This window comes from Parambassis ranga, chromosome 13 (assembly GCF_900634625.1).
Source record: "Parambassis ranga chromosome 13, fParRan2.1, whole genome shotgun sequence".
NCBI classification, from domain to species: Eukaryota; Metazoa; Chordata; class Actinopteri; family Ambassidae; genus Parambassis; species Parambassis ranga.
In genome coordinates this window covers 4,422,012-4,434,413 of record NC_041033.1, presented here as the reverse complement: position 1 = coordinate 4,434,413, position 12,402 = coordinate 4,422,012, and the positions used below count along the sequence as shown (strand labels likewise).

General features: G+C 42.3%; 1 protein-coding gene across 1 annotated transcript; it reads right to left on the bottom strand.

The window, feature by feature from the left end:
- Positions 1-1,690: 1,690 nt before the first annotated feature.
- hspb12 (heat shock protein, alpha-crystallin-related, b12) lies at positions 1,691-5,181 on the bottom strand. The gene is made up of 3 exons (XM_028420559.1): positions 4,935-5,181; positions 2,616-2,767; positions 1,691-1,882 (listed from the first exon to the last, which is right to left on the bottom strand). The coding sequence occupies exons 1-3, from the start codon at positions 5,179-5,181 to the stop codon at positions 1,691-1,693; spliced, it is 591 nt and encodes a 196-aa protein (XP_028276360.1).
- Between the last annotated feature and the right edge of the window lie 7,221 nt (positions 5,182-12,402).

Sequence of the window (12,402 nt, the reverse complement as noted above, 5' to 3'; positions counted from 1 at the left end):
AACCTTTGGGGTGGTGAGCCCAGGTGCACCCTCCATGTCGCCCTTTCTAGCCAATGCCACAGCAGATTAAAAAACCCATGTATTACTGTCATAAAGACTCATGTTTTCCCCTGACTGCTGTGTGCGTCTCGGCAAACCTGATTGTTTTCATCTGTAGTTCTCCGATGGTGTAATGACCTCTCCCAAAGTTCTCCCAAAGCCAGATGTCTGTCTTCAAGAAGCTCTTGAAGACCCAGCATTGTGATACAGTAAAGTGTTGCAGCTAACCAATGGACAGCCATGACTGCAGCATATTGACAGTCTGTCTTTAACTCACCACCACCAGCCCATAACTGCAACACAGATGGGTGACCGCTGAGATCACAAACTCTGCACCTGATGGCACTCTTTTACACAACAGTCGTACACACGTGTGCATGTGTTATGACCTATAGCATCAAATCTTCATGTTCATTACAGCTGCTGTAGAGTTTCCAAATGAAGTGCAGCTCTTCTAGTTTGACTTTTCCATCGGGAAAGTTAATGCAACAGCTGGCTCAGTGATAAACAGCACCCGTGTGTGTGTTTATGTACTCTATCCTTCTGCTGCTTCTACTTTCCCAGTAAGGACACACACACACACACAGTTTCTTCATTCTGTTGTTTTGCTGTTTGTGACTGAGAGGAGAGCATCTGGACTGTGATGGGTGTAGAGTGCAGTGGTAAAAGCTTAATGAGCTAAACGGGTTCATTCGTTACATCGGCTGCAGCTCCGTCCCTCGGTGAGCTCCACACCTTCTCTAGAGAGAGCTGAGCCTGCATGTGTGCACTGAAGCTTCAGCACGTGTCCACCACATCATCTGTAATCCACTTTATTCTCACAGCAGCCGTGTGACAGTGACACCTTGTATCTGTGAGTGAGACAGAAAGGTTAAGAATGAGTTGGAACAACTAGAAAATTGTGCAGCATCTCCTCTCATTAAACACCATTTGTCTGTATTCTGTGATGAATGAGGTTAGCAGCACTCGAGCGCTGCGCCATCTGTCCGTGCTGACGCAGCTCTGGTACTGATGAATATTAAACAAAGGTGTCACTCGGAGAAGTCTTCCTGCTGCTCCCACTAACCGCTACAGTGTAGGAAGTAGTTGTCACACTCCAAGACTGATTGATGTAATTACTGGTAAGAGGTGCAGGAAGGCCTTCTGAGACAACTGCACTCTGTTCTCTGTGTGTGTAACTATCAGAAACATCATCTGTAACACTGTCGAGGCGTCGTTGCTGCTTCTGCAGCTTGAGTTCAATCTCGTCGTTTAACCTCTTTTAGCTCATTGTTTGTTTGCAACTAACTGGAGAACAAAGTACAGAACCAAACACTTAACGTGCACACACAGTGAGAAACATTTATAGAAGCATTTCATACACTTTTAATAAACACAAATTCATTGTCCTTGTTAACTGATTGTTCAACTTACAATGCAACTTCTTTTTACAAACACCACGAAATAACAAATGCAATACAAAAACAAAATCTTTCACATTTTTTACAAGGTTTTTTTTTCCAAAGGTCAGGTGCCAGTTTACTGTCAGTCATTTTTCTACTATTAAAATCAAATCAAAAAGTAACAAATCTCTCCTAATGTTATGTTTGGCTTGATAGGTGTTCATTCCTTAAAACAGAGGTAACTGAGATCCCATGAGAAACATCAGGGGTCAAAGGTGAGCCTCACTGCAGTAGGAGGAGGCACTCAGAGGCTCTGGCCCACCAACCATCGTGGTCCGCCGAACGCTCACCACCAGGGTTCCATCAGGGTTCAGGGTCCCGCTGACCGACAGGGGGTCCATATCTTCTGGAAACAGGGACTTATGGGTGAATGTGTCACTGACACTTCCGTCATCCATAACCTGAAGGACGAAGAGAGAGGGGAGGAAAAGCGGGATTCGAAAGCAGCACACAGAATCAAGATGGTGAACGGAAAGGTCACCGAGCACTGGAGGATGGACGGAAAGAGAGTGAGAAGAGCAACAGGGCCAGGAGAAGGTGCGAGGGCGAGAAAAGAGGGTGAGAACCAGTGAAAGAGAGAGAAGCAGAGAGGTCAGCGCTGCTCAGCCGGTGGACAGAAAGAAAGGGAAGAAAAAAGGAAACTGGAAAGGAAGAAGGAAATGAGCCCTGACTAGCTGTCTCTGAAGACACTTTTGTAGCGGTTACAGGCCTTTAAGGCGAGTGAACGGGTGTGGATTTTTGCCAATTTGTCTGCTGACCTCTGTTAAAATGATCTCCCTACACGGCAGCAGAGACTCCTCGCATTCCTTCTTATCCTCTCACACCTTTTAAACATGATTAACATCAAACTTCAGGCGAAAACAGAGAGCAAGACAGCCAGACAGGCAGCAAGCTGCAGCTCAGCTTTATGAGCAGACACTAATATTGTCTGCAGCGGTCTGTATAGAACTGCATAATGATGATAACATGCAGCAGCCATGATCTTTATTCTAACCTCTAATTTATCCTCACAGTCAGACATGAAAGTGACTGTGTGTCTGAGAACACCCACACATATGTTGCTAGTTCCCACTCACACCCTCAGAAACACAGAAACACACCTCTAAACATTTGCATGCAGAAACACACACACACCTTCTGGGCGTGAATAACGACGTGGTGGTTGTAAGCCATCACCACAACGTCGTGCGGCTCAAACTGGCTGACGTCAGCCGACATGAAGTAGCTGTCTCCCAGGCACCGCACCCCTCCACCTGAGCTGGACTGTCGGGCTGTCACAGCGCCCCCTACAGGAGCTGCAGACAGAAAACAAAATTATTTATATAGCGCATTCTACAATTAGAATTAGACAGACAAACAGATTATGACATGAGTCACTAGTATGAACCAGAGTAATGAGAATAGAGGAGGGGTCAGAGGGTGAGAGGGGGATTTGAGGGGACAGGTAACTGCTCAGTGGATCATGTTTGTGCCCCCGACAGCGCAGGCCTATAGCAACATAGCTGTGCTAAAAGTTAGGTATTTATTGGCCCTATGACTCCTGTTATACCTGTGGCTGGGGCCATATCAACAAGTGCCTGTATATACCTGTCAGCTCTACACACTATATTTAAGGCTAACTATACGCTTTACTAAACAGAAAAGTTTAAAGTCTGGTCTTAAAGGTGGACCCAGATTGGAAACTGGTTCCATAGTAGCGGTGCTTGATAGCTAAAAGCTCGTCTTCCCATTCTACTTTTATGAATCCTAGGAACTACAAGTAAACCTACACTCTGAGATCTGAGTGTTCTGTTAGGAACATATGGTACAATCACGTCCTGCAGATACAATGGAGCTAGTCCATGAAGAGCCTTGTAGGTTAGAAGAAGGATCTTGAAGTGTATTCTTGAGTCCACTGGGAGCCAGTAAAGAGAAGAAGAAAAAAGATGTTGACCACTGAGAAATGATGACATGGTGGTAAATTCTAGTTGTTTTCATTTAGATGATTTAGTAATCATATAAAAAATAAAAACTTGTTAGCTAGGTTTAAAATGCATACTTAAGTCGAAATTGAAAAAAGAAAAAGAAAAAGGAGAACTGTTGGACTGAATTTTAACGTCCTTGAATGCAGCATGTGTGGAAGATACAGTAAGTCTGAGTTGAAATGTTAATATAACCACTCAGTACATTACACACATTCAGAAATCTGTAAAAACAAAGAAAGATAAAGGAAATAACATCAGCACAACTGGGAAGTTATGACATTCAGTGAGCATTTGGCAGACCTGCACACTCTACTGGTGTAAAAATGGCCCAAAACTTCTTGGGGTTCTACTGATAACATACAGTTGCTTTCTTTCACCTCAGTTATTGTTAGTTGCTAATTGCTCAGTTGTTTGGGGTGTTTTAAGATTTCAGATCATTGCTGTACACAAAGACTGTTAACAGCCACAGGGACCAGAGCTACTGTTTGGGTCATTAATGTGTTTTACTGCCAAGCTGAAAAGAAACAATTTTTTGATTTAAAAAAAAAAAAGAAAAAAAAGACTCAACTGGAGCATTAAACACTTTTAGCTCTTCTTTTTTTATGATGTTTGATATCCTATAAATCTTTGGGGACAGCTCTCAGGTTGCCCATAAAAGTATGAGGATATTCCACATCATGAAATCAGATTTTATGCCTGAGTATTGATTATGTTTTAATCTGCTTGCATCATAAACCTTTTTTTATTATTATTCTGCTCTGCAGGCAGCAACGTAACTATTTTAACACTTCATATTAAGTCAGTGTTTTATATCGGCACTCCACCCGTGCAGTCATTACTTTATGTGTCCCAGCAGACTGGGACTGTGTCTGGTCTGGAGCCATGCAGGATCTGTGTGTGTTTCTCTCCTGGCTCCGGCTCATTACTCTCTCAGCCACAGGTCGTTTATTATGCCTCTGTCCCGCTGGTGGATGAAATGATTGAAAGACTAGAAAAAATACGACCAAGGTACCAAGCAGCTACTTTAGAGCATGTGAGGAATGATAAAGCTCTGCTGACCTTTCAGAAAATAAATCAGTCTAGTTTATCCATAACCCCTCTGACCCTTTGATCTGCTGATTTGTCATCAGTTACTGACCTTTGCAAAGACACTTCTCTGAACATTGACTGTCCAGTTCTACCCATTGTTATGAGCTGCTCCGTTCATTTCTACAATTTAGTTTCAACTAAGAAACATAATGTGTAATTCAGGGTAGAACTCAAACGATCTCACCTGTCTGAGCCACTGATCAATGGTTCATCCAAACACCTGCTGAGTATTTTTTAGTAGTACTATGATCTGTGTAGCTTTAGTTTTAGCCATAGTGTGTTAGCACAGGATCACTAAGCCATCTAGTGCACATATTCTCACATTATGTTAGTATAAGTTAGCTACAGACCGAGAGATTTGATTAAATCTGCCAGCAACATATCAAAATGTTTCTCTCACCAGCATGTCCATATGAAGATCTTCTGTGCCTGCTGAATGGGGCCAAACATTTGGCTCCCTGGGGGCCCTCATCTCCAAACAGACTGGAATGATCAGTGGAGTCCAGAAAAGGCTCAAAAAGAGCCTCCAGAGAATCTGATGATCCTTCCAGTGATCCCTCTGATCTATAGGAGCTGGACGTGCTGTAACGTGAAGACAAGCAGTAAGATGAAGAGGACCTGCGGCTGGAGGATGTCAGCGATGCCATGGTGAAGGTTTTAACACACAGTGTGAAAAACACACTCCTGCTCACAAAGCAACAGACCCTCAGAAAGCAAGACCTTTCCTAAAATAAGAGAAAACACAGCTGAAGAAGTGGGTTACCACAAGCTATTAACCTCTCGCTCACGATGCAGGGGGCCTTTGCTGCGGCTTTTTATAAAACCCTGGTGCATTGTGGGTCAGTGGAGCACAGTGTGGGCTATACTGTATTGCATTCTTCCTTTAGCCATAAATGGCAATTTGTTACTGGGGCCAAGAATGTAACGGACAAACTGATAAGGACTGAAGACCCCTTTGACTCACACACTGCAGAGATAAGGCTGAAGGGGCTCTAAGAGATGCTTCTGGCATGTAGTCACAAATAGCAAAGTCAATTTGTCCGTTTAGACTGACCCGGCACACACGCAATGTGAACACTGTCAACGAGGGCAGAGTGGTTTGTTTAAATTCTTTTATCCTGCTAATTAAATAACAGAAACGCTCTGAAACAAAGTGCTTCCTGAGAGGAAGGATCCAGGTCAGAATCACAAAATGTGCTTTTTTTTGTTCTTTCTTTCTTTTAACTGTGACAAAAAATGTAAATGCAGCCATGGTTAACCTTTATATTCCCTCTTTAAAAGCTTTAATTGTTGTGACATTTGCCCACAGACGGCACAGTTGTCCTCCAAACACTGCCGCACATCAACGCTGACATTCAAAAACTCTCATAATAATACTTTCATGGCGTGCGTTTCTCATTGAAGGATGTGACTAAAATGACATTCAGCAGAACGTCATTTTGTCCTTCAGTCAGAGCAGGGACGCTTCATGTGGGAGCCATAAACCCGAAACAATCCAGTTAATACGAGCAGCATACATCAACATGACGGTCCCAATTTGTGCTCTCTGGTGTCCTTGTGTAAAATATTGTGCATTAATAAACCCCATTTTTCACACTATCACTATAACACTGAAGCACGAAGTAAGAAGAAAAAGAATGTAGAGACTCAGCTGTCTCCCTCAGCTTCTCACGGTCAGCAGGAAAAGTAGTCAGAAGTCACTTATTCGGCCCATGATGTCCTCCAGGAATACTTGTAGTCTCTCGTGGCACATTACGGTCTCAGGTGACCTGAATGCAGCATCTTTCCTGACCTCTGACAGCTGGAGCATCCTCACTGTGTGACTCTGAATATACATGCTGCCTAAATTGTGTGGACGGACATCCTGACAAGAACTTTGTTCATCCTTAAATTAATGATGGGAGGGGGGTGGTTTGCTCCCTTTGCTCAGCATCACCACCATGATTAAGACAAGCAACTGTCTTACATCAATGAATCTTTAATGCTGTCGGAGTGTTGCAACTGGCAGAAATTATGGAAATGTAGTCCTTAAAATTGGAAAGCTTTTTATTCATAAATGCAAATTCCTTCAAATTTAATGATCTCCAGCAAGTAAGATCAGACACAACAACAGGTTAAAACAATTATTGTTATTAAAGGTAAGTTCAAATTCTCAACATGTAGCTGCAGTTTTAACATAAACTCCTTAATTCTTAATTATAAAATGCTCACCTACAGGTCACACAGCACAGGGCTCTTAAATCAAACAACAACAACAAAGGTCCAGCAGATCATCTTCACTTTAAAGTTCACTTTAGGATATTTGAAGCCTGCATTCAGCTAAATGCTACTCTATGATGAACAAAATCATGGTCACATGACTTCTGTGTTTGTTGATATGTCCTCGTTAGGCACAGGTTAGCCACCACCACGAGACACAAAAACAGTCAACTCACCAAAGACACATTCAAATGTGCATGACAACAATAACGTGACCTGCTAATTTAATATGACATTCTCAAATTCATGTCATCACAATACACTTTTAAACAAACACAATTCTTTAAACTGGGAAATGTGCAAAAAGTATGTCTCAAGTCATACTCAGTGTGTTTTAACTGCCTACATTTTTATATCCATTTTACAATCATCCATTATCCATTATGCATACATCCATATCAATTGACGGTATGTGCTTATTAATTAATCAATTCATTTCTTCTTAAACTGCTAACATGTAAAGACCTGCTCTATGTCCTGCATTGATATTTTGAAATCAGACACACACAGACTTGTTTAAATCTCAGAAATAAAACTTTAGACATTAGGATTTATTTAAGTCTCGACCCGGATCACGCTGGATATGTTCAGTTCACAGCCTGAGTGGCATCCACTCATGCCCGAGCCTCAAAATCAGATTTTTATCAGTCAGTGGCAGAGATCTGATCTTTTCATGGCTGCCTGAACTGGGGAGATCAGATGTGGTTCCAGCCTGTTTCACAGCCCTGACAAGATGAGATTTGTACCCCAAAGAAGTCTGTTTACAGTGTGTCATGTTTTTCTCTTTGCTGGCATCAACTGTATTTTATGTAATATGAACAGATATGATAGTCCACTAGCCTACAGTACAAGGATGAGACGATCTGATCTGGCTCACCTGATGTAATGTGAACATGAGAGGTCAGCTTTGCTACATTTTTTGAATTGTTCGCATCATTAACAGGAATTCTGAGGCTGAGGGCTGTTTTCCTGGTTTATGAAGCAGACATTCTCAGGCTGTTTACAGGAATGCATTACATCTCTGTCTGACAAATGAAGTGTCTGACTCAGCCGCCTGTGCTTTTCTTTCTTCTTAGAGGACCTCTGCCTGTAACCTAGACAACAAAAGATGATAAGAGGAAAAGACTCCTGCAAGGTGAAGAGCAAATCATCTCAAGAAAGACTTAAAATGTGAGGGACAGAGATAAAGATCCCTGTGCTGCTATGTCTGAGTCAGATTTTTAACACCTTTTAATATTCATTTGATTTGATCTTCTAAATGAGAAAACTCTGGACTAATATCTAAACAAATGTTTAACAGGTCGATGCTGATTTTTGATTTCCTGCCTCTTCCTGGCAGCTGATTGGTTAGAGCCACAGGTTGGAGGCCAGATTATTAGTTTGCTGTTAGTTCACCCTGAGGCAAAGATGTCCAATTAAAAAAAAGGAGCTGTAAGTGTTGTTGCTGAGGGATGTAGCTAAGATGGAAATACTAGGCGTTCTTTCCACCGCAGAAGACAGCAGTCCACAATGATAGGACAGAACCTTTTGCCAACATATGTTGCAAAGCAACTCTATAACCATTTTATACATGTTATATAAATACTTATATGTCCTGTAAACATGCATTGTATGGTTCATATCCATATCCAACAAGATAAAAATGGCCATATTATGGTCTATCCTTATGTGCTTTTTTGGTCTCGGGGTCATGTGCCAATATGGCTTTTTTTAAAGAATTTATATATAAATATCTCGGCACAACATCTAACAACACATTATATGGTTCAGGTTACCGGTACCCAAACAGATACAAAAAGATCATTTATGTCAAAATGAATAAATGTTTTTTTTTCAATTTCAGAAACATGTCTGCATAGTATGAAAAAACATCAAATGATTACATTTATTCCAAAAAAAATGAAAAAGACCATATTCTGGTCCAAAAAAACAAAAACATAAGGGTATAGTTTTTGAGTCATACTTAATTTGGACTTCTTGCATTTTTCCCATTCAGACATAACAGTATGAAAAATGTATATGTTAAATCTTATATGTCCAAATAAATGTCAAAAAAGGACACAACAAAAACAAAAAAAAGAAACAAACAAATCATGTAGTCTGTGATCCCTCATCAGGAGCAGTTATGTGGCCCCCCTCATCATACCAAAATCTGCTGAAGCCAGTCTGTTGAGACTGAGAAAGTCGTGTAGTGTGTCTCGACCTGTTTTGTTGTGTTTTGACTGAATGTACAGGTGTAAATATTTCACCTAATCCCAGTGCATTCCTCACATAGTATTGAGCATAGTTTCTCTCATTTTCACATCTTCACAAACCTCATTAAGAAGGTTGCACTCTAAAAGACCCTTTTGACTGTGGCCTGTGACGACCCAAACCCTGGTGCTGATACAGGCCGGTTTCAGCTTGACCTCCATCGTGCTCTGCTCTCTTTCTCTCTCTGTCCACCGAGTGGATTAGTGCACTCCTTAGGGGCCCATGATGTCACGGAAAAATGAAACACTTACTGCTGCAGGCGCAGCAGCTCCATTTACTGAGGTTTCTCTATGACAACTGTCCTTTGCCCTGTTAATAACTTAATAATGATGATGTCGACGTGTCAGGGAACTAATTGCAGTAGGGTTTATGGTGTGTGTCCACAGTGTGAGGGTGTTGGAAGAGGTGAATAATAGTTCATTATCTAACCATAAAACACTGTGTGGACTCTGTGAGATTAATGGAGACACTTACTGTACTCTACACTATAAAAAGAAAAACACGTCACACCTGATGATTTTTTTTTTGCAAAGAACAATAACAATATTTTATTAACTCCAAAGAAAATTTGATGCAGCAAACAAAGAGTTTTTTCAATCAGAGGTGGCAATATTCAAATAATTACATTCAGCCAAAAGAGGAAGAAAAGTATTAATCAGAAAAAAAGAGGAAAAGAGATAGAGGATTGAGATTCAGAGGGAGGGACGTGTGAGTGTTTGACTGATGCTGATGGTGATGTGGATGGGACAGTACATTCATTTCAGGTCATCTGTATCCTCCTACCCTGTTAGTTCATAGTGTGACTGTCTCCGTTAGTTGAGTTGTATGGCTTTGCTCTCTGAACTCTCACAGGCCATCTGCAGTCTCTTTTTTAACTCTGTGTGTATTTGTGTGTCACCATGTGCACCCAAAAGCCCCAGAGAATTGTGGGATCTTTTAATTAAGACAGCGGAGGCTAATGTGGGTTAAACACAGACCATCTCTGTCTTGTAAAAAAGATTACACTCTCCATTTTTGGCTCCTGCAGGAGTTTTCACACCCTCAGTGTCTGTGGTGTTTGCAGGTTTTTGTCGTAATGTTTACAGCTGGGGGCTCCGTGATGTAGGGAGAGCAGAGCCTTGAGCTTTGTTCTAAAATGGTAAGTAGGTTATAGGGTGACAGCACTGCCACCGCCAACTGAATATTCATAAGCCCTCCTGCCTTGACACTGTCCAACAGATGTTTTGATGTCTTTTTATAGCACTGGGATCTCCCGCCACTGTCTCTCTCTCTCTCTCACACACACACACAGAGAATCTGGATCACTTCTCTCTGATAAGTATTTGGTGTCGGTGCTTGACTAAAACACAGCGCACAGAGACACACAAAAAGGAGCATGTTCCACTCTGAAGACATCTGTCTGACCCAAGGACAGCGTGCTGTTCTTTTGTTATTGGGATACAAAATATTAATCACTTCCCGGCAGAGAGGCGAGCAAAACAACTGCAAGAAGTTTTCTGAGACAGCTACCCTCAAAAGATGTCACTTGTGGCAGTGAGCGAGGGGGTTGTGTGGGGGGGTAGAGATGGAATGAAGGGGAAAAGGGTGACAGAAAACAGACACAGGAGAGAGATACATATCTCCTGATCATCAGGCGGCTTTATAATCACAGGCTAATTGCCTCTCGGCAAAGGTAGCACTCAGATGTCCTCTTAGTTACGTAATGAGCCCCCTGTGGGGATAAATGGAGGGGGGGGGGGGGGCAGGGGAGGTAGAGGGAGGGAAAAGGACAGAGACAGAAAGGGGTGGGAGGAGGAGGAGGCAGAGGAAATGACAGGATGGTGACAGAAGGATGAAGAGGGGACACATTCATCAGGCTGTCTGTGTGTGTGTCACTGGGGATACTTCTGTTTCTATTCTTATGAGGACAAAATGTTCTCATTAGAATAGAAAGATGAAGGAAATCACAGCAGTGTCACTTCTACAAATGTTTAGGAAGAGGTTACTGCATGAATGAATGAAGTCATTGTCCTCATAAGTATAGTAATACAAGCACACTTAATGTGTATGTGAGAGGGAACAAGACAGCTGGGTGAAAGAAAAACACATCACACCAAGGTGCCCGCCTCCTCTCTCTGTCTCTCACACACACAGACACACACATTGCCAGGGGAGAGGATGGGGGCACTCAGATAGACAAACTGAGCAAATGCATGCACAGTGGCGGACAAAATAAGCTGATAAATAGAGTAAAAAAAGAGGAAGTGGGGTGGGTCAGTGAACAATGGCGCACTCGCGTCACTGCGCCCGGACAAAAGCACAACCTCACCGCGCCAGCATCGCCCAGCTTTTAATGTCAACCAAAAGGACAATGACGCAAATCAGCCCGCTGTAACCTCTGGCTACATGGTTGGAATACACACACACACACAGAGGAAGATCCACCCAGCTCAGACTGAGTCTAGCAGCACTTTACTCTGCACTTTCTGTTTGAACAGGAGGGAGAGGAAGCCAGCCTGAGTGGCATCATGGAAGAAGATGATGATGATGATGATGATGATGGAAGGTCAAAGGTGACGAATGAAAGGCACAGCTTCAATGGTTCCCCCTGAGTTGTCGTTGTTTTTTCCAACTCTTCTTACTGGGAATCCTCATATTCGTCTAGTTTAGAGTTCAGCCGATTCAGAAATGTCATCCCTACTTTTTTGTTTTTTGCTTCTTCATCATTTTATGTACTGCATGCTATTTTTTAGCATTTTTCTCCAGCACCAGTGAAAGTTCAACCTCCAACAAGAGCTCAGCTACACCAGACACTGGTTTAAAGGGAATCGCTGCACTGGAGGGGTTTTGGAATGGATTTACGGTGCAAGCTCAAAGTGCTTGCTGACATCTTACAATACAGGTACACACACGCACATAATTGCGCAAAACATACGCACATTGAGGCTTTTCTAAACAGTCAATCAATGTAAAAGGGGGGTGTGGGGGGGATGAATCTGTGCTTTAATTATTTGTAAAAAATAACTACCAGGCTTTCTCTCACACAGAAATCCACACACTGGCACACAGGAGTGGAGGATGAGAGGAGAGTGATGCTGTGTGTGCGGGCGGGATGCATGGATGCTCTGGTCCAATGGGATTTCCTGAGTTGTATGAATGACAGTCCCTCTGGGAGAACCTCAACGGGGCTCCTAACGTCACCATGGAGATGAAGATTCTGCATGTGTCACATAAACATGCCCTTTAGCAAGCTTCATAGAAAAAAAGGGAAATAGAGAATAAAAGGCAAAGCTTTTCAAGAGTCAGTATGAGAGGAGAGAACGAAGAGCATATAGGAAAAAAAAGAATAAACACAAGAGCTCTTCATGAGGATCAAC